This window comes from Odocoileus virginianus, chromosome 14 (assembly GCF_023699985.2).
Source record: "Odocoileus virginianus isolate 20LAN1187 ecotype Illinois chromosome 14, Ovbor_1.2, whole genome shotgun sequence".
Taxonomy (NCBI): Eukaryota; Metazoa; Chordata; class Mammalia; order Artiodactyla; family Cervidae; genus Odocoileus; species Odocoileus virginianus.
In genome coordinates, this window is record NC_069687.1 from 5,088,134 (window position 1) to 5,109,987 (window position 21,854).

The 21,854-nt window shown below is 49.6% G+C and overlaps 1 protein-coding gene and 1 non-coding gene across 2 annotated transcripts in view; both read right to left on the bottom strand.

Annotated features, from left to right (window-relative positions):
* Window positions 1-249: 249 nt before the first annotated feature.
* NSUN2 (NOP2/Sun RNA methyltransferase 2) overlaps window positions 250-21,854 on the bottom strand; it is a 31,969-nt gene continuing 10,364 nt past the window's right edge. The window contains exons 5-19 of the mRNA XM_070476457.1: window positions 21,398-21,469; window positions 20,542-20,626; window positions 18,665-18,857; window positions 16,760-16,834; window positions 13,754-13,884; window positions 10,801-10,874; window positions 10,024-10,154; window positions 9,610-9,706; window positions 6,439-6,623; window positions 6,046-6,138; window positions 5,183-5,318; window positions 4,173-4,253; window positions 3,786-3,924; window positions 2,656-2,695; window positions 250-1,061 (exon numbers count right to left, since the gene is read on the bottom strand). Of these exons, the coding sequence (XP_070332558.1) occupies window positions 752-1,061; window positions 2,656-2,695; window positions 3,786-3,924; window positions 4,173-4,253; window positions 5,183-5,318; window positions 6,046-6,138; window positions 6,439-6,623; window positions 9,610-9,706; window positions 10,024-10,154; window positions 10,801-10,874; window positions 13,754-13,884; window positions 16,760-16,834; window positions 18,665-18,857; window positions 20,542-20,626; window positions 21,398-21,469 (1,842 nt within the window). The 3' untranslated portion in view covers window positions 250-751. The remainder of the gene's footprint in view (window positions 1,062-2,655; window positions 2,696-3,785; window positions 3,925-4,172; window positions 4,254-5,182; window positions 5,319-6,045; window positions 6,139-6,438; window positions 6,624-9,609; window positions 9,707-10,023; window positions 10,155-10,800; window positions 10,875-13,753; window positions 13,885-16,759; window positions 16,835-18,664; window positions 18,858-20,541; window positions 20,627-21,397; window positions 21,470-21,854) is intronic.
* LOC139038301 (small nucleolar RNA SNORA70) lies at window positions 15,553-15,685 on the bottom strand. The gene has a single exon (XR_011491300.1). It is a non-coding gene; the product is annotated as a small nucleolar RNA SNORA70 (small nucleolar RNA).

Below are 21,854 nucleotides of genomic sequence, written 5' to 3' on the forward strand. Positions count from 1 at the left end.
TTCCCTTTGCCAGCTAAGACGCTTTTAATCCCAATACTTCCATTTACCCCAAAAATAAGTCTGTTCCTTCTACCTCAAGAAGTGGAGTACAACTTGAGTCACACACACACCTGTTTTCATTAATAATTCTTTATTTAAACTTTCCAAGGATCCCAAACCCCATTTAAAAATTATTTAATTGCAGAGCATTCCAATAAAAGCACACAAAACCTTCATAACTAGTATCACAAACTCACAATAAACTCTTACTGTGAGATAAAGTTTGTTTTACCCTTTATTACAAAGGCACAGAAGTCATCTGACACCTCAGATGTTAACCCCACCACATACTAACGTCACACTCATGTGCAACTCAATACAATTATTAAAGCTGACAGTACAGTCTTCCAATGATCTGGAAGTAGTGACAGATTCTCTCGATAAATAACACTTAAAAAGAAGTTCTGGGCCTTAAGACCAATACAGGCATAACAAAGGGGACCTGAAGCTTCCTGCCAAGGCAGTCACATTTCCTGGCAGAGTAAGACTTTTAATGATCCAAGTCTGTTATCAGCAACAGGCACAGAGGATCAACTTTGCTGAAGAAACAAAGTAAGTGAGCAGTTACTAACAAGCTAAAAAGATACTTTCTGTTAGCTCCATGTGAAGGGAGTCCTGGGATCATCCGGAGACCAGGCCTCCTGTAAGCTGCATCTTCACAGGCACGTCCCAGATCTGGTCTTCGGGGCAACCCTGGCGGGGTCCCCGCGGCTCACCGGGGCAGGCCAGCGCCCGCCGGGTCCCCACCTGAGGAGGTGTCCAGGCCGGCCTCTTGCTCAGCACCGGCCCCATCTTCCGGCTCCGCGGGGCTGGCCGCATCCACCTCGTCTTCCGGCTCCGCGGGGCTGGCCACGCCGGCCCCAGGCGCCCCAACGGCACCCTCTCGCTTCTTTCCCGCCGGCACTTCCAGCCCCATCATGCGCAGGTAGTGCAGCCTCTCGTTCCTGGGCACGAAAGTTCGCACGGAGGCCTTGCCGCGCCAGCCGCACAGCACGATGGGGCACTGCAGCGCGTCTGGCTTCCTGCGCACAGAGCGGCTCCGGGTTAGCGGTCCTGGTCTGCTCACGGCAGCCTCAGTGGCCAGCGCGGACGACCGCACCCACGGCCACCCCCAAGCCAGTCTGCCGTCCTACGGGCGTCCCTCCTCCCGCCTCGAATACCGCCAAGGCCCTCAGGCAGGCCAGTGTCTCCCCCTACAGACTCACGCGGGTGAGCCCCCAGGTTTGCACACGTCCAGCACTCTAAGCGTGAGCATCTGCAGACACGTGCACCCTCTCAAGTCTGAAGGCCTATCCTAGGCCTCCCTCCCCACTGACCGACAGGCACACGGCCCTGTCCCTCAGGGCGCCCTCCTCACGGCCCATCTGGACACGCAAGCAAACAGAGGCCCCCAGAGGCCGGGTGACACGGCCTGGAGCCGGGGCGGCAGGGACAGGGTCGGGGTCCCCACCCCTGACAACACAGCCCCACGTGGCCCCGTCCTAATGAGGAGGGCGCTGATGGTCAGTGCCACTCGCATGCCCCTTACCCAGCGCCGTGAGTGTCACTGTGGGCCACACGCACTGTTGTTTAGCTCCTTTCGCAGGAGACTCTGGTCTAGTTTCTGAGCTCCTAAAGACCTCCTTAAGTAAACACGTGTCCCAGGCCCACTGGCACAAGGCATCAGTGATGCAGGCTGAGCAAGGACCAAACAAGGGTTTAAGTAATTTAAAAAAAAAAAAAAAAAAAGATGGGAAAGGCCTGAACCAACAAGAAAAACCACTGAGAAAGAGAGAAATCTATCGGACCTTCCCATTTTTCTAGGACAATTAGATGATTAAAAAACAATGAGAAAAACCTAAGACAATTCCCATACTCCCATTTTCTTCCTTAGAAAAAAAACTAATGCCTGAAGCTTTTGTCACCTGTGTACTTCAACTGGTAGAAACCAGCGTATGTGGAACACTAAACCCACATCTTAAAACTGCCTGTTTTAAACTCTCTGTGAGCCGCCTAAGTACCAGTATCTTAACACTGACTATCCCCCCCAACCCCTGGCGGTGCAGACCCCGCCTGAGGGTCTGAGCTCCCAGCTTCCTTCCTACCACCTAGACTCAGGCCAAGGCCCACCTCGGGAGAAGGTGCCCAAACCGCCCTCCAGCCCAGGCCCTGTTCTCTCTCCTCCTCGGGAGGCGGCATTTTGTCAGAGGCAGCAGTTGAGTGGGGACCATCTGGGGTGCAGATGCTGACACACCCCGCCCTCCCCTGAGGGCCCCGGGGCTGCGGCCCACCCAGAACCAGCCCCTCCTGTGAGAGGCGTCACCGAGTGGGGGTCCCGGGGGCCACGGCAGCTGTCAGGGCCGCCCCCACGGGCAGGGCAAGGTCACCAGACACGGCCGGCAGGCGCGCGAGAACGCAGCCTCTCTTAACAGCCCTGTCTTCACACTGACCCTGCGCTTTATCCTCTGAATACACATACATACATGTTTCATAAAGAGGATCTTCACGGTGACACCCGGGGACACTGCAGTTCTGAGAGCTCCGCAGTACTGAGGGGAGCATCCTGAAAGGCTTCTAAGGCACGACCCCCCGCCCCCCGAGAACGCGGAGGCCCGGAGGCTGGAGCGTCTCACTTACGTGGGGTCCGGCTCGTACTTCAGGACGACGCTGCCCTTGGCTGGAAGAGAAACAGACACCGCTGGCTGAGCCCTCCCGGCCTGGACGCCTCTGCTGCCCTCGTTTACCGGCCCGGAGGAGAACCTAAACTCCAGGTCTCAGGGGTCTCGGAGGAGGCCAGAGGTCTTTCCTTCTAAGCCCACCAGGCCACCCCACGCCAGGCACCAAGTGGGGCCGTGGAGGCGGTGAGTCAGAGCGCTCAGCGATTCAGCTGCTCCGCAAGGCGCTATCGGGCGCAAGGGGGTGGGGATTAACCACTGCTTAATTCTCAAAACACAAGATTAAAGAGATAATTGGTTCAACTCCCAGAAACTGCGTGAAACATATAAAAATTGTCAAAATCATACTGCAATCTAAAGGCATGATTAAAAGAAAAAGACAAAGCAAAACCGAGTCCAAGCAGTTCCCTTACCCTTGACGGTAACCCCCCATGTGAACGTGGTTCTGCCTGAGGAGACGGTGAGGAGACAGGCCCGGCCGGCGGCGCCTGGGCCTCAGGCCGCGGCTCCAGGCCTCAGCCTCGTGCCTGCCTGACTTTAGTACCTCATCTGTACCGTTTCCCTCAAACCGAGCCAGAAAGGTGGGTACAGTGATAAAGAAGGAACCAAGAACGAAAAGCAAACACAATTAGAACCCCCGGAGGCCCTATTTTCATTCTGAGGTGGAAACCTCACTAGAGGGATGTGGGGTGGGAGGTTAAGAGACAGGAAAGCCCGGCTGAGCCCGTCCATGGAGCGGCAGGAGCCTCGAGCAAGGAGGGAGGCTGGCCAAGAGGCCAAACGGAGCACGTCTGCGCTGGCCACCCTCCTGGGCCTCTGAGCGCGGGCACTGCCCTCCGCTCCCCCGCGGACAGACCCCCGCCCCGGCGGCCGGCCGAGCCCACACCCGCACAGGCGCGCCGGGGGGCGGGCCGGAGAGGGGAGCGGACCCGGGCACGCCTCCACCGCTTCCGGCCCTCAGATCCCTCCGCAGGCGGACGCAGACCCTGAGGACAAAAGCTCACGCGCGGCACACAAGGCGAGAACCCGGCAGGGGGAGCACCGAGCCGCCCCCAGCGAGGACGAGAGGCGTCTCCGCGTCAGGCCGCTTACCCATGTCCTTGACCTGGCTGTAGGCCTCGCTGCTGAGCTTCCTAAAGAATGGGTTTTCCTGCGTTAACAGAACTTGGACGTCTTCTAGCGATACGGTGATAATTCTTGAGTTAATAAACGGATACAACGTGTATATTCCCTGTGGGGATACAGAGAGAGGTCACCATGACAACCAGTGTGAGGCGGTGCCCAGAGTCTGGCCCTCACCACGGCCCCTACCCGGGGGTGGGGGGACCCCGATGACACCGGGGTTACACAGGCGGTCATACCCCCAGCCCGGGAGAGCTCAGAGACCTTGAGCGCTCCCGCTGGAGGCGGGCATCCCTGCTCGAAGGGGTCCTCCCCCGCCCACCAGGCCAGCTCAGAAACACCCGTCTGCGCCCTCACCTCCTGTGCCAACCGGAAAGCACAGTCGAACTCTTCACCGCTGTTATTTCGACACCAGACTTTAATCCCGGTGTTAATGACCTGTTATGGAAAATACCAGATGAAACAAACACACGAAAGCTAAAGTCCAGAAAATCAATGAAAATACTCCCTTCCGTCAGCACCACAAGGAGACAAAGCTGTCAGCAGCTGCTCAAAGAAGGAAAAAGAAGTGGCTGAGACGCTCCTTGGACTGAAACACTCTCTCAGCCTGACTGAAACCCTCAAGTGGTCTTGCTTTACGTGGCTTATACTAACACTCAGCACATGCGTGTGTGCGCTCAGCTGCTAAGTCGTGTCTGACTCTTTGTGACCCCATGGACTGTAGCCCATCAGGCTCCTCTGTCCATGGATTTCCCAGTCAAGAATTCTGGAGTGGGTTGCCATTCCCTCCTTCACCAGGGCATCTTTCTGATCCAGGGATCGAACCATGTCTCCTGCATTGGCAGGTGGGTTCTTTACCACTGAGCCACCAGGGAAGCCCAATAATTAGCACAATAGACAATAAAACCAGGAAACTCTGGAAACACAAGAGATACCAGCACGCCGTCATGGGCCATGAGGAGCAAGGCTGCCATCACCCTGGAAACCACGGTGGGCACACGGGAGAGGACAGTGTCCAAGTCCTGTCCTGAGAACACGTGACCCCCGGGACCTCCAGACCACATGGAGGTAGGCCATGTGAAACAAACAGGCAAGAGGGAAATGAGCTGGGAACACAGAAAAGCAAGCAAAACGCGGGCCCTAAAGTGGAAAAACCTGAAGGCTAACGTTAAGGACAAACAAAACCAAGCGCCCACAGAGCAGCAGGCAGGCCCCCGCGCCCCACGACACAGAGGGCGGGAAGGACGTGGCGGGGCGGCCTGTGCCCACTGGCAGCTCTGACACCCCCAGGCGGGCGGCTGGGCCCCAGCCCCTCCGATGGAATGCGAACAGTGAGAAAGGACAGCCCTCCGGGGCCAGGACCCCACCTTCATCCTCTCGCTGTTGTTCAGCAGCACGTTCCTCAGCTCCTTGGACACCATGTAGAGCTGCCTCTTCTTCCCTTCCGTGGTGCGAGTTAACAGATTTGTCTTTGGGAACGAGGGATCCAAAGCATAAAACTTCCTGTGAAGGGAACACAACTGGTTACGAGGGTTCAGCTCAAACGTGACGCCTGCCTTGTGGTCCCGCCCCCCTCCATGGTCTAAGTTCTCACACTCGCATGGTTCAGGGACAGGGGCTCTGCCCTGGACACCCACCATCTAATCCTAACGTCCTCTGCTTGGCCTGCACCTCCTGGATCCAGGACCTGTGTTCACAGGCACATCTCCCCTGAATTCCAGCAACACACCTGAGAACAACCCCCTCTTCACAGGCGTTTTAGAAGGGATTTTCACAAACACAGGCAAAACACCAGTCAGCTACAGGACAGCATATGTGAGCACTCTGGTTCACAGACACTAAACATAACCGACAAGGAAGAGGGCAACCCTACTGGTATCCCAAACACATTTCCCCTGTGATCGAGCTGGAAACCCCACCAGACCCACCCTCCCTAACCAGCAGCAAGGTGGGGCGGTATCCCAGCCATGGACCCCCACCAAGGGCTTCCCACCCGGGCCCGAAGTCCAGTCTCCATCTCCATTCTCTCTGCCTTCCGGGCTCCGACATGCTCTGATTACGGCTCACCTTAAACTGAAGGGTTTGGGAAAGACCCTGTAAAGCTTCACCCAGCTCTAACAGGCAGTTAAAAAGGAGCTAAACGAACAATTACAGTTACACAGGACCACGTGTGCATTTAACCCAATGGTAAACATAAATGAGGAATTTAACAGGCCGAATGAATCCTTACTGGATAGGTGGAAACAGCGGGTCGTCTTCGGGAATAAACACAAACGGATCTTCCTTAAATCCAAACAGCTTCATTTTCTTAGATGGAGGAGGGCTGAGGAGAGGAGGGGATGAGGGGATCCGTCAGCGAGGGGTCGCAGTAGTCCTACCAGCCCACTCCTCCTCCCCGCAGCCCCGCCCCGCCCTGGGCAGCCTGGCTATGCAGGGACACACGTCTCTTCCTTGTGGAGGATGGTCCAAGGCATCCATCCTGCAGGGTCATCAGCCCCAGGGCCCACACAGCCAGGACCTGCTTGGCCCTGCGGAGCCACCACCTGGACGGGCTGGGGCCTGCTGAACCTCCGAGGGCTGGGCAAATGCTGGAGCGTGAGGGCCGAGACACAGTGGTCCTCACCCGCACACGCCATCCTTCTTACTCCCACTGTTCTCCACGTTCTCTGCTGTCTCCATTGCTTCTGTGTCGCTGATCCCAGGCGCCAGCTTGCTCTCCAGCTCTGAAGGGTCAGAGCTGCTGCCTGCCGGAGGCTCCACGGGGTTCAGGGGGACGGAGGCCTGCGGCACCGCCAGCTCACCCTGCAGCTGGACAGGAACACGCTCATTAACACCCAGACAGCAACCGCCTCTGTCCTGACACAGGAAGGGATGATTCCAGGGACACAAAACCTGCCCAAATGAATACAGTCGCTCACATGCAAAAGACAGACAACAGGATTCTTTAAAAAAGTAAGCATTTTAAATCTATCTGCTATTATAAGCAGAATTCACGAGCACAGATTCTAGTTTTAACTTCCTGTTTCTTAGCAGAGGCTAGCAGCACCAGCCTGTCTTTACCCAGAAATTCTGCCAGGCATCTGCTCTGTGTGGTGGGTCACACACTTCCAGACACGCTACATGGGGCCTCGAAGAAAGACAAGGACACGAAGAGAGGAGAGTGGAAATGCTCCAGGGCCCGGGAACCAACTGAAGAAAGATGAAGTGACAGAGGGACTACTTGTCGAAAAACTAGCTGACTTCTGATCTGGGACAACTGTAGATAAATTTGGCTTTAAGAATGAGCAAAGTGTCTTACTGCCGTTAACTTTTTATGTATACCTTATATAAGATCTTAGACAATAAACTATCACGTGACACACATCACAGGGACTACAGGTAACGACACTGCTTGTGTATTTCAAACCTGCTATAAAAGACCTTAAAAGTTCTCACCTTGGGAAAAAGACACACCACAACCAGGCATTTATACACAGAATCGCCATGGCGCACCCCTGAGCCAACAGGCTGGTCTGTGTCCATTACACCTCCACTTAGTGAAGTTCTTTACAGCCACACGTCCTTGCTAACAAGTCACCAGACTGGTAAAAGTAGTATTTCCCAACCCTTGTGAAGTGAGTTTACAAATTAGGTTATGTACACAGGAAAGTTCAACACGTCCGTCAAGTTCACAAAACTATTAAGTGGACAGGCTGGTAAGGTTCTGTAACGCTGTGCAACACTGCCTCCCAGAAAACGTGGTTTAATTGTAAAAGAAAAAGGCAAACAAAGAACAAACCTCCAAATCCTCTGCGAAGGTTAGCAAGGCTGTGTGTCCTTTCTACTCCCGCCCCTCACATCTGTGCTTCGGGAAACCGCCTGTTTCAGAGCCCTGCTCCTGTGCCCCTTGGCCCAGGAAGCTCCTTCTGTCCTGCGCAATGCTGAGATCTGGTCCCGCCCCCTCACAATGACAGCAACAGCACTCTGTCCGCACGCCTCTCCCCGGCCCCAGCTCCAGCAGTGTTCACACACTGCATCGCTTCAACGGGACAACAGTGCCCTGAAGACCGAAGCCCCAAGTCTCACCACGTGGCCCCAGCAGCGCCACGCTAGGTGGGCTCACGTGTGCTCTGACCATCAAACGTGACCAGTGCAAAATAAGATGGATCTCATACTGCAAAATTCAGAGTTTGTATGCTTTCATTCTGAAATTTAAAAACTACTTCATTGTGACTGCATGAAAATCACATGTAATGTATGGCAATGGCTGCAAGACAATTTCCATTGCAGATGAGGTCGGCGTTCACGTGTTGAGAGCACAGCTTTGAGCTCCATGCCTCCTTTCCTGATGGGGGCGAGGGGCTGCGCGAGGCAGGAGCCCCGTTTCCAGGGGAACCTCTTCAGCCTCACGAGCCCCAGGACGACTGCTCGAAGCGCTGCGTCGCCTCCCCAGGAGGCTATGCCCGCAGGCACCGGCCTGGATGAGCCGTACCCTAGAGAATGGTTGGCTTCGGCTTCTCCAAAGGCTATAAGCACCATCGGTCCTCATTTTCCTGCATGGACCAGAAGGAATTAGAGCCCCGCAGACAGTGACTCCAGGCCCTGGTCCATGGCAACGGGAGGCAGGCTGATGGACAAGCTGTCAAGTCCCACCGCACACTGACAAAGGGGAGAACTGCGCTTCACACCCCAACCCTGAGTCAAGACTCAGAGGCTGGCTTCGGCTTCCCTGGTGGCTTGGGGGGTAGAGAATCCATCTGTCGGTGCCGGGGACACGGGCCTGATCCCTGCTTCAGGGAGACCCCACAGGTCTCTGAGCAACTAAGCCCGCAGGCTACGATTACTGAGCCTGTGCTCCGGAGCCCGGGAGCCAGAGCTCATGAGCCCACATGCACTTCCTGGAGCCTGTGCTCCTCGACAAGAGAACCCACAGCAACGACAAGCCCCCGCACCGTGACTAGAGAAAAGCCCTCGCAGAGAAGATGATGCTCAGCACAGCCAAAAATAAATAAATAAAATTATTAAACAACAACAAAAATAGCAGCAGCCGCTATCTCCCCACCGCTCTGCCTCACGGCCTCCCTTACACAACCCCAGGGTCGGCTGATGTTTGTCATGACGGGTCAGCCTTGTCCACATCCACCTGAGACAGGCCTGGACAGCCTGGCATTGCCCTCCACGGCCAAGGGGAAGGCTGCTGGCCTGCAACTGGCAGAGTTGTCCCAGCTGAAAACCACCCACCGGAACGCAGAGCACAGATGCCACCAGAGGGGTTCTGACTGAGTCACAGAGTGGTCTTCACACCTTTTCAAGTCTTATTAAAGAAGTGGGTTGAAAATGCAGAAAGAATGTGTGTGTTAAGTTGCGTCGTGTCCGACTCTGCAGTTCGTCTCTACCCTAAGGACCACAGCCCCATGCAATTCCCAAACTCCGCCTTTTCCACTTCCCTTATAAGGTGGCTCAGCTGGTAAAGAATTCGCCTGCAATGCGGGAGAGACCTGGGTTCCATCCCTGAGTTGGGAAGATCCCCCGGAGAAGGGAAAGGCCACCCACTCCAGTATTTTGGCCTGGAGAATTTCATGGATGGTACAGTCCATGGGGTCACAAAGAGTCAGACACAACTGAGCGACCTTAGTTAAGGTTTTAAGAAATTACTCCTTTTTGGAAAACTCAAAAATTTAACGACACCATCACCACCACACACACAAGAACACCCCACTGCTCTCTACCCTTCAAACACGCTCTGCGGTCAGCTTCTGCCTCAGCTGCACAGAAAGACCACAGAGCACGCTCTGCTGTTCTGGAAGACGTTTACCTTTGGGGGACGTTTATTCCATGGCATTGAAGACTTCTTCACCAACACCGCCACAAAGAACCCTCCAGTGTTCTGATGATGTGGTAATATTCTAAGACTGAAAAAAAAACACACACACACACACACAATTTACCCTTTTTAACTGATCCAAAATATATAATCTGTTGCTGTAAATACTCACACAACCCTGAGAGAATGGTAAATGTGTAATCTGCCAAGACTTAATAACACAATGTCCAAAATATCACCATTTTCAAACCAGTTTGCTTTTTTAGTTTACAATACAAACGCTTGCTGCCAGCAGCTAAGAGGCACTGAAAACCTTACTTGCTGAAAAGTTTATGTCCAAGAGTTCAGCCAAGGACACAGCATGGCCCATACAAGAAATGCCCGAGACGCATCTCGGAAACTCACCACCGCTCCAGGTGCATGGCTTGCAGCTTCTCAGGGTCCTTCGGGGGGAACATGGTCGGCCGGATCTGGGTGTGTCTGTTGTGGGGGACATCGTCCCAGGATGTGAACCACTGCCCATCTTTCGTCATCACCTACAGGGCCAGAGTGTTGGGACTCTGAATGACCAGCCCATCTGAGAGCAGGGAAGAGTCAGAGGAGGGGGTGAGGAAGCTCTCAAGAGATGGTGCTTCTCATTCTCCCCAAAGAGAGGAGGACAGTTTGCAAAGAAAGAAATGAGACCATCTCTTTTATTCCATGAACCAGGACAATCATTCTATCAGGCGGCATTTTCACTTTCCAAGCGGGTTTTCTTTTCTTTTCTTTCTTTCTCCTCTCTCTCTCCCCTCTTTATCTCTCCCTCTTTCTTTCTTTTATAAAACAAGCCTCAGAATGTTCCTGGGCTAAAACTGAGGAGTGAATTGCTTCATACTGGAAACAAAGTTTGGAACCCCAGCCAATTAAAAGGGAAAAAAGCAAAGCTATGCTTACAGGGATGAGAATAAACAAAGCTGACTTGTAATTGCAAAATAAAGGCAGGAAAACTTCCATTGCCAGAAATATTTGTATACTCATACCATTTGTCATTAAACATAATTCTGAAACTGATTCTAAGTTGCATAATCAAACGAACCATTTATTCAAGTTACCCTAGCATGGATGCTTTAAAATTCTCATGACTCTAAGAGGCCTAGTGAGTGGACCTGCCCTTTTGAGCCAGAGTCCTGGCGGGAGACTTACCTTCCACTGCGAGAGCCCAGGCACCCACTTCAGTCCCGGCAGCTCTGAGGACACGTCGGCGAGCTCCAACGCACCTGCAGGTCAGCAGCAAAACAAAAACTTCGTTACCCCAGGGAAAGGAAATAACCGTAAAAGATCGCATACTGTAAGATCCTGTTTACAGAGACTGTCCCGGGAGGGCAGACCCCCGCCCCAGACAGAGCAGATCAGAGACTTCTGGGGTAGGTCAGGGATTGACCGTAAATGAGCTCTTCTCCACAGCGTAATATCAAGAGTCACTCAAGACCACGGAACAGCACACTTAGAGCAAGTGCCGCCATGTGGGCCAAGGACAGCACAGGAGAGCTGCAGGAAGCAGCCGCAGAGGCCACGCTGTGCCCAAGACATGGCGCGGCAGGCGGCCTGGAACACGCAGGGCTGGGCCCCGTGCTCGGCTGGCTCCTAGTCTCCAGTCACACCAAGGAGATGATCTGCGTCTGCATGCCTTTGTCTCTAACAAACATACCAGATCCAAAAAGCAACACGAAAAACTGTGGACATTTTTAAACATTCAGCTTCAGGCCCAAGTTAGTTTTCTAAAAAGGCCATCAGGATGACAGCCCCCTTCTGAAGCACTGTTCACAAGAGCACCGTTACAAGAAGCTGTACTCTGGGGCCATTACAGGAAACCTCTCAGATGAAACTACCCAACACAAACCACGGACAGATCCATGGACAACCTCACGAAAAGGAAAATCCAACAGAGCTCCATGGAAGCTAAGCTAAATGCAGGACTCGTGAAAACAAAGCAGAGGAATCCCCGAGGTGGAGGTCCAACAGTGAGAAACCTTCGACAAAAGCATCACGCTGGCCTCCACAGTCCATCCGAATATTCCAGCTTCTAAAAGCGAACACCAGGTAACAGCACAAACATAGAAACTGGTTTTCTCAATCCAACATTGCCTGGGCTCAGCGGTGACTCTCTGCTAGCATCTGGGTCAGAAGCTGCTGGCGGGGGTCCAGCGAGCACAGACTAAGTGCTTACCTTTCCCCCTGCTGGGTCTGAGGACATTCAGGTAGGGACCCCACCCCTGCAGTTAAAATCCCCAGCAAATGCGGACACAAGACCCGGCAAGAGTCACTGTCTGATGAAGTCACGTCTACACACGTGCCTCTGACGGAGCACGGAAATGAGACACTCAGGATGTGGTCTGGAGCAACCACGTGCCAAGAGACAGCTGTGAGAGCAAAACGCAGACAGGAAACCCACCTACCCAGTGAAAAAATACTTAGCGAACAGGACTCTCGGTTACTATCAGATTACATCACCCATGACCCTTCTCTTCACAGGCCTTCTGAAATAGAGCACCACCAAAAGGTGGAGCTTTTCCATACGGAAAACATGATACAGAAAGCAAGTCTTCAGATAAGTATAGCAAAACAAAATACGACAAAGTAAATTCAAACTGAAGGAACCGCAAAGGGGAGCACGGGAGGGCTCACCTCACAGCACAGGCCTTTCAGCTTCTGAGAAGATGTAACAGAAGCTGAGACAGCTGTTGACGCCGTCTCAGGAGGCGCACACCAGTTTCAGGATCTACATTTCAACCTGCTTCATATGCAAGTAGCGTTCTATTCAGGAGATGTAATTAGTTTTAAATTTCCCACTATTTGGTTTAAGGAGAATTTGATGGAAAACGTTAACATTTCAGCAAAAACATAAAACGTTCTGACAACCTGTCTGGTTCCTCAGTGTAAAACAGTGTGGTAAGACCTCACTCCCATCAGGATGGTTAATAATCAAAAAAGCAGAAAATAGCAAGTGCTGGTGATGATGCAGAGGAACTGGAAAACCTGTACACTCTTGGTAGAAACGTAAAATGGTGCGGCTGCTATGGAAAAAAGCATGGTAGGCCCTCAACAAATAAACAGAATTACCACAGGCTGCAGCAATTTCACTTGTGTATACACCCAAAAGAACTGAGAGCAGGATTTTCCAAGTCGTTGGTATAGCCATGTTCAAGGCAGCATTATTCACAGCAACTAAAATGCCGAAGCAACCCAAGCGTCCACTGACAGATCAATGGATGAACAAAGCAGAGTCTAAACATACAATGAATATTTTCAGCCTTAAAAACAAAGGAAATTCTGAGAGTATATGATATAACATGAATAAACCTTGGGGACATGATCCTAAATAAGCCAGTCAGTCACACACACAGAAGTGCTGCATGATTCCACTCAGGAGATACCTAGAGTGGTCAAACACAGAGACAGAAAATATAGCAGGGAAGGCGGGGGGGGGGAACACGACATGGGGGAGCTGCTCGATGGGCTAGAAGTTCATTTGCAAGATCAAGAGCTCAGGAGACTGGCTACATAACAGAGTGAATGCACTAGTGAGTGAACACTAGTGAACTGCACGTTTTAAATGAGCTGCATTATTTCAAATTACGTGTGTTTTACAATTAAAACTTTTAAAAAATGCAACGGTGTGGTAAAGGATCTGATACCACCTTTCAAACTTATAGAAAGAAAACAGGCAAACTCACTTCTCATGAAAAATGACAAATTCGTCATAGAAGCATGTCTTTCTTTAATCAGGGCTACCTCATTTGGGGGATTCCCAAGTGGCGCTAGTGGCAAAGAACCTGCCTGTCAATGCAGGAGACCTAAGAGAGGTGGGCTCGTTTGGGAAGATCCCTTGGAGGAGGGCACTGCAACCCACACCGGTATTCGTGCCTGGAGAATCCCAGGACAGAGGAGCCTGGGGGGCTGCAGTCCATGGGGCTGAGAAGAGTCAGACACGACTGAAGAACTTGGCAAGCATGCACACACCTCACTGTAGGGTCCATGGACTCATCAGACAAGCTAATGTCCATGAACAAAATGAGAAAAAGCCCAAGGAAAACACACTACAGCAATAAAGGTTCTGAAACACATTTTCTTATTAAGAGATTCGGCACGCACTTACCTTCACTCTTTTCCAGTAGAGACGCTATGACGGCTTCATCCTCGATGGGGTTCAGTGAGCACGTAGAGTACACCATCCTGCCCCCCTCCACCAGCTGCTCGGCTCCCCGCGTTGCAATCCGCAGCTGTAAACTGAGGGCCGGACATTAGGTCACCTTGAGACCAAGCACCACCATGTGCCACACACATCACAGGCACCTACTAGAGCAGGTGTTTAGTACGTACAGCTGATGACAGACGCACAAAACGCTCTTTGTAAAGTGAACAGCACTCATATATACACCTTTTGAGGTTCTAAACGAAGTTAGGGTAAACCTATTTAAGGTGCTCCCTGCTGATTAAAAACAAGAATCCCCAAGCCCTGCACTGTCCCTCCTCCCCTTGCCACTGGTAACTGCAAGTTTGCTCCTGTATCTGCGAGCCTGATTTGTGCCTGTGTGTGACGTCACGAGTTCGCTGTATTGTTTAGATCCCACATGTGAGTGGCATCACGGGGCATGTTACCTGCCTGACTGACCACACCTAGTATGATCATCGCCAAGTCCATCCATGTTGCTGCAAATGGCACAATTTCGTTATTTTTAAGGCATCCCAATATCCGAGGTAAAATCATGGAGAGAATTTGAGAAACTAACTGAATTATTACAAAACTTGCCCTTTTCAAAATGACAATGAAATTAATAAAACTGGGAAGTTGAGGAGACAGAAGCTACCAGGAAGTACCTGTAGAAACCCTTCATCTCCCATGGGGGAAAGCAACCGATACCCATAAAACCAGAATGTGCCATTCACAAAAATAGTGTCTCCAATCTTTTAAAAGACTTTCCTTTTCTTCATAGGGCTCTTCACAGGAGAAATACCTTTTAGAATATCAGGATTTTTAATGTAACTCCACTAAAAAAATTTTTTTTTCAACATAACTCCATTTTATGTTCCTCTGTGAAAATAAATCACATCTTCTAAGTATATATGACATGCCTCATTTAAAAGTGAATTCTAAGCATTCACTCCTTTATTTTCATTTTATTTTTGGCTGCGCTGGGTCTCCGTTACAGAGCACAGGCTCTACGTGTGAGGCCTCCAGTAGCTGTGGCACACAGGCTCAGCTGCCCCAAGGCACGTGGAATCTTCCCAGACCAGGGATCAAACCCACGTCCCCTGCATGGGCAGGCAGATTCTTAATCACTGGGCCACCAGGGAAGTCCAATGTGATGCAATTAATACACTTAACCTATATTCGGTGTGTATGCAGATGGTATACTCTAAGTGTTGACTATGATTATTTTAGATGACCTTTGTAATTCTGATACTAATCTATATTATTTAAATCTATTACTTAACTATTCTGATGACTGAAAACAAAGTATCTGTGAACAGTATTGATACTAACCTATATCATCTAAATTTATTACTTAACTATATCAATTCAATGCTTCACATGAAACAGGAATTTAAAATATGCCAACTGCTAATAGAAAAATCATGTATCTATATGGTCTTTTTAATAGTGAAATTTTCCTAATATGTTGAATTCAGTTGTTAGCTTTATGCTTTGCTTGTTCACATGCTGGGAAAGGTTAACAGAACAGTAACAACATTGCTTATGAAAGTGAAAGTGAAGTTTCTCAGTCATGTCTGCCTCTCTGCGACCCCATGGACCAGGGCCTACCAGGCTCCTCTGTCCATGGGATTCTCCAGGCAAGGGTACTGGAGTGGGCTGCCACTGCCTTCTCCAGGGGATCGTCCCGACCCAGCGACAGACTGGGGACAGCAGGCCAGTCATGGGTGCCCTCCAGGAAGAGGTGTCTCCAAGGCCCCTTAGCGCAACCTGTGCAGGCCACAGGCGGCACACGCTGCCAAGGAGGCTGCCGCCCGCAGCGCTGCACGCTGGGCCCCCATGGCGAGGAGAGCACAGTCGGCTTACTGGCTGCAAAAACAACAGTGCTTACAGATACTTTCCTTTACTTTCGTTATTTATTTCTGCACCAGTGGATTTTGGTTTTTTCCTCAATTATCAGAAAAGTAATAAATTTGGATAATGTAGATTAGTATCAACATTGTTTACAGATACTTTTTTTAAACTTTCATTTTTTCTCTGTACCAGTGAATTTTGCTTCCCCCCCCCAATTATCAGATAGTTAAGCAATAAATTTAGATAATATAGATTAATATCAGGATTACAAAAATATTCATTAGGATACTCTAGATCAGGGCTTCCCAGGTGGTGGTTCAGTGGTACAGATCCACCAGTCAATGAAGGAGACTCAGGTGTGATCCCTGGGTGGGGGAAGATTCCTGGAGAAGGAAATGGCAACCCACTCCAGTATTCTTGCCTGGAAAAATCCCATGGACAGAGGGGCCTGGTGGCCTATAGCCCATGGGGTCGCAAAGAGCTGGACACGACTGAGTGACTGAGCACACACGCACGCATACTCTAGATCACCGCAGTTCTGCATCTGCAATTCTGATGCTAAATGAAATAAAGAAACCAAAGCTCTGTAGACAGTACAATTTTAAAAAATCTCTATGCACAGGAAAATACTACAATACACGAGGAATTACAAAAATATATCTGAGTTATAAGATTTCCTTTTTCTTCTCAGTTTTAAGAACTTTTCAAAAATGTTTTTAAAGATAGCCATAAATATTTCTGAGATCAGATGTTAAACGGTAAAATAACTCAACATAAAGAACTGAAAACAGAGACGCGAAATATTAGTAAGAAACGGTCTTTTCACAGACAACATGTTAGAAATATCACAGGAAATTTTTATAAAAGGCATTCAATACATTTCAATACGTTTCAGGTATTGAAACCTGAAAACGTATACAACTTCAGTGTCCTACTCTTGAAACAACTCCTGACGAATAGGCAGACTCAGGAAGGTGGCGGTTACCGCTCTGAGGCTTGCAGTCAGCCAGCTGAAGCTCTGCACATTCAGGGATTCGACCATAAACCCTCACTCACCTCCTAGTCACCCAGGGCCACCAGGTACAGCTGACTTACCCATGCAGCTGCAGGCTGTTCAAGGTGCTCCACTTCTTCCAGACGTCAATGTTTTTTCTCATTGTGCCATCTCCACTGCAAAGAAATGAGTTTAAGAACTGAAACCTCTGTACCAGTAGGATGACTGGAGCTTAACAATCCAAGCTAAAGGTATTATGAGTACCACTTAGAAAACAATCTAAATTCTCACAAGCCCCATCCTATTTCTGTTTGTAGGACACTCTAATGCATTAAACTTTCTAATTATATTTCAATTTCAATTCAATGAGGAAATAAAAGATCTGAGTAGGAAACCTCACTCAACAAAGAGACAGTATTTGCTTCCATTTAAGAGAAATACCAGCAAAACACCATCTCCAGACCTAGGACAGAACTCTGAACGCAGATAACAATCTGATCCTGCTACTTAGAAACTTGCTGCTCAACAGTAGCATTTTAATCAGAATTACATGAAAAATGATAAACTTATAAAGGACTTCCTCAGCAAATTCAGTAAGCCATTTTAATTTCTTTACCACGAGTTTTCTCTATCAGTTAAACTTTTTTTTAATTTCTACTTTTATTTAACAGAAATCATTTCCATGTAAATTTTGTAATACAGTTGAGCAATTAGTCTTTCGGTCTGGGTCTAATTTTGAATCCCAGACTTTTTGGAGGAATTCCTGTGTCTGATGGCCTTCCCTGTAAAATGTAACTTTCACTGTGGGTCTGGTCACATGTCCTTCATATGAAGGCTCCAAGGCTGGAAATGTCCTATAAGATATAATGGCTTTCAAATGACATCCCCTGCTTGTCCCGTGGGAACTAAAATTCTGATTTCCTCAACTCACAACTCAGAGCCCACGAGGTCACATCATGGTCGCAGCGTGGTTATCTCTGATCACAAGAACACAGGGAGCTCAACCCAGTGCTCTGTGACCACCGAGAGGGGTGGGGTGGGAGACGGAGGGAGGGGACGGAGGTACACCTGCGGCTGAGTCACGCGAATGCATGGCAGAGGCCAGCGCTACATCGTAAAGCAATTATCCTCCCATTTTAAAAAAGAGGATTAAAAAAACCCACAGGGGTGGGAAAACATCTAATCCAAAAGAAAACTAAAAACTTGCAATCTGAGATAAAAAAAACAAATGCAGCTCATGACCTATTTCAACTTTTCTGAAGAATTCTTCCAGGTGTTTGACACACAGTCATACCGCCACTGAACTCTTCCACTAGTAGTAAATCTACCGTTTGTTTAAACAAGACAGGACTTGGTAACAATGCAGCCCACTTAAATGCTGCGTTTAGAGCTAACAAAGTATGATGGCGGGTTTTGTACTAGTCTGGCTAAGTCACGTGCTCAGAGAGACATGTTTGACATCAGCACGTTTGACGTCACTGCCTCCAGGAACTCAGCCACTTTAGTTTTACTCTTTCCTTTTTGTAAAAACTCAGTAATTCAGCTATGCCTTGCAATTACTTTATTAGTAAACTCTATAAAAATCTAACGTAATAAAATTCGAAGAAAGGTATGTGTACAAATGCATGAGTTCCCCAACCTTCATGGAAGCCCTGGATGTCCTACACAGGACTCACCCGGTGTTAACAGCGATTATCGCGCTGTGACAGTATCTACACTCACCCCGCACTCCCGGCACAATGCCCGCAACAAGGCTCTATGTGACGTCACTGCTCTCCGCTATCATCTTCACATTCCCTTCCAACCATTAAAACCGCCCCTCTCTGATCTCCTTGTTTATCACTAACATTGAGTTTCTGTTTTCTGATTTAGGCTCACGCTGCCTCTCTCTTCAAACCAGCTGTGACCAGATTTACTACACACGTGCCCATGTACAGCTTCACTTTAGACTCTCTCTGACTTGATTTTTCGCAGGGACTCTGGGCTTCCTGGCCTCCTGACAGTACCTGCAAGGGACGTCACAGAGGATGCGGTCGTAGAAGAGGACCTCCTTCCTGCCGTTGACGTCCATCTGCAGGCGTGGGATGCAGGACGCGTCGTGGTTGACCACCATGATGCAGGGGCTGCCCAGCCGCTTGGCCTGGTGCACCAGCAGGTAGCAGCGCTTGTTGTCCACGTCGTTGGCGATGACAAAGCCCTCTGGGAACGCAAAGGCACGGCATCGGGTCAAATGAGCAGACATGGGGCAGTGCTCACCCCCAGGCTGGCAGGGGAGACCGGCAACCCAGCCTCAGACTTGCGGGAACTGGGGTCGCGGCCCAGGAGAAGGAAGCAAGCGGCTTGGCAGGGATTTAAAGTTTCTTAAAATGTCAAAACTTCAAAATTCATCTCTCCAACAGTTCCTCACTTTGGAAGGCTGCCCAAACTATCTTTTCTACCACTGACTATTAACAAAAAGACAGAGGGTGAAGGGAGAAAGACGTGGTAACTAAGAGAATCTCTCGACAAGCGTTTAAAATAGGGCAGAAGTCCTAGGGCTCCACTGTCGACCCTGAGAGTCAGTTCCCGGGGGACAGGGACTGAGGCTCCTGAGGATCCACTTGCGCCCGGGGAGGCTCTGATCTTTGCCATCGACCTAATGTTCTCCAAGTTCAAGAATGAAGCCTCATTTCCTATGTGGAGTCTGGAAATGTCACACAACTCACCTACCAGACGCTGGTGGGATTTAAACCTGGGGAGTATGACAGAGGCTCTAAACTACATCCTCCTGCCTCTCACACAGGTAGTAACGGTCAGAAGAGAACCAAAACCCCAACGTGAGACGGGGACTCCCGAAAATTCAAACTGAAATCAACCTACTGGGGCCCCCGCTGGGGTCTGGTGGTTAAGACCCTGCCTTGCAATGCAGGGAACGTGGGTCCGAGGCCTGGTGGGAGACCTGAGATCCCACACACTGGGGGTCAACTCCTGGGCCCGAGCGCCACGGCAAGGGTAGGCGTACCGCGACAAGAGATCCCGCAGGACGCAACCAGGACGCGAGGCAGCCAGAGAGTTCCAGCAGGCAGATTAAAAACAAAACAAAAATCTCCGTACTGTGGCTTCAGAAAGTACCACCCCATGCTCTCCCAGAAGCCACGCGTGATGCTAAACTGAAGGCCCCTCCGGGGGCACACAGGCCACGTGTGGCGGCCGGGCACAGCGCCCGGCTCTACCTTCAGAGACGGAAACCCAGGCGCCTGACGGCCCCTGTCCAGACAGTCAATTCCTAGGCAGGCTGAGAAGAAGTCCCTGGTACCTGAGCAGGAAAAGGGGTCGTGAATTCTCCAGGAGGAGGGAAGGACAAACATCTTTTTTTTTCTCTGCATTCCTTAGTCTTAGTCATATAAAACTAAGTTGCTGTTTTCTTCATTAAGCCCGGAACTGATGATTACACAGCAAACAACTCGGTTTAAGCTCTGTAGTAGGGTCACAGAAGAACAATCCTGCTTGAGGACGGTTTCTCCTTCCTGAACACCTTCTGCCTAATCCTGATATCTTAGAGTGTACATCATGGGAGTGGGTCTAGGAAGATTTTTACAACCTTAAGACACTCTGATTTATTTTAATAACCAACTGAAAAAGGATATAACTCCCTTGCTAACACTAGCAAGAGGGGCACTCTCCGCCACCCTTCTGATGGCTGTGTCAGAAGCTTTCCCTGTCTGTTTCATACTTTAATAAACTCGGCTACACAAAGGCTCTTGAGTGATCAAGCCTGGGCCCTGGTGCCGAAGCTCAATCTTCTTCAGAGATCACACGGTTCACCATAAGCTATCACTGTGTTTACTCTTCCACCACCCACCAGCGCAGCACCCTCACCCCTAAACCCCAGCCCCACACATACCTGGGAAGGGGACATTCATGTCCGCGTGCAGCATTTCAATCAACTGTGTGGTCTTTGACCCAGGAGCTGCACACATATCTAAGATCTAGTGAAAAGCAAGAAAATGCTGGATGTTTTTCTTTACATAAATCAACCATTCTACATCTAACTTAGGACAATTTAAAATTATTTTTCATTTCTACTTCAGGACCTAAGCACTTAGTTATACAATAAATCTACAGCATATGTCCTATTTGATTTACTGGGATGCCCTAATATATATCACCCCCAAATCACAAAAGGAGAAAGATACTCGTGCCACAGGAAACAGAACAAAAATAGCACTAGAAACCAGCAGAAAAATACATTCAGGGATGCTGAGTAAAGATACTAAATGCAAAAAGCAATGTAACAGAACGCTATGGGGCAGAGTTCGCTGAGTTCCAAACTCAGTTTGGCCCCTGACGACTAGCTTCTAACTTTAAGCCAGTTACCTCCACTTTTCTTTGCTTCCTTTTCGTCATCTGGAAAAACAGGGAGAGTGATAGCATCTACCCTCACAGGGATGTGTGTGCAATAAAGAATTAGTTCACAAAAAGAACAAAGAACCATGGTCGGCATTCAACAAGCCCTCGGTATGTGTTCACTGGGATTTCAATCTGACTGAGTCAACGAGAAACAATGAAGATAATCTCAGCAGTAAGTAAAAAAACTGAGCTATAAAAATTGCAAAAAGAACCTAAAATAAAATACGTATCATTTTCCACTTCACCCATAGTGAAAAGGAAAATTAAATGATGAACCATATTAAGATAAAAGGTCTCAACAAAACAGAGAGAGATGAACACAAGCATTTTCTATGTAAGGCTCAGAGTACCTTATGGTGTGGGTGGGCATTCAGCAACAGCGGTGGAATCATGCTGACGGCTTCTTGACGGCTGATGTTTCCCTTGGAAAATAAAATTTTTAAAAATCAGCAATGGCATTAAAAAAAAGCAAAAGAAATTAATATTGGGCATTATTTCCAATGCATTAAGAAAATACTGTATAACCACACACAGAACACCAAAGTTAGTACTATCGTGCATACAGCAAGTAAGACCCATTTTTCTGCTAGTGGATAAATGGCCACTATCAAAGACAGTAATCCCTGTCCATCAGAATGACATTCAGTTCAGTTGCTCAGTCATGTCCAACTCTTTGCAACCCATGGACTGCAGCACGCCAGGCCTCCCTGTCCAGCACCAACTCCCAGAGTTTACCCAAACTCCTGTCCATCGAGTCATGATGCCATCCAACCATCTCATCCTCTGTCGTCCCCTTCTCCTCCTGCC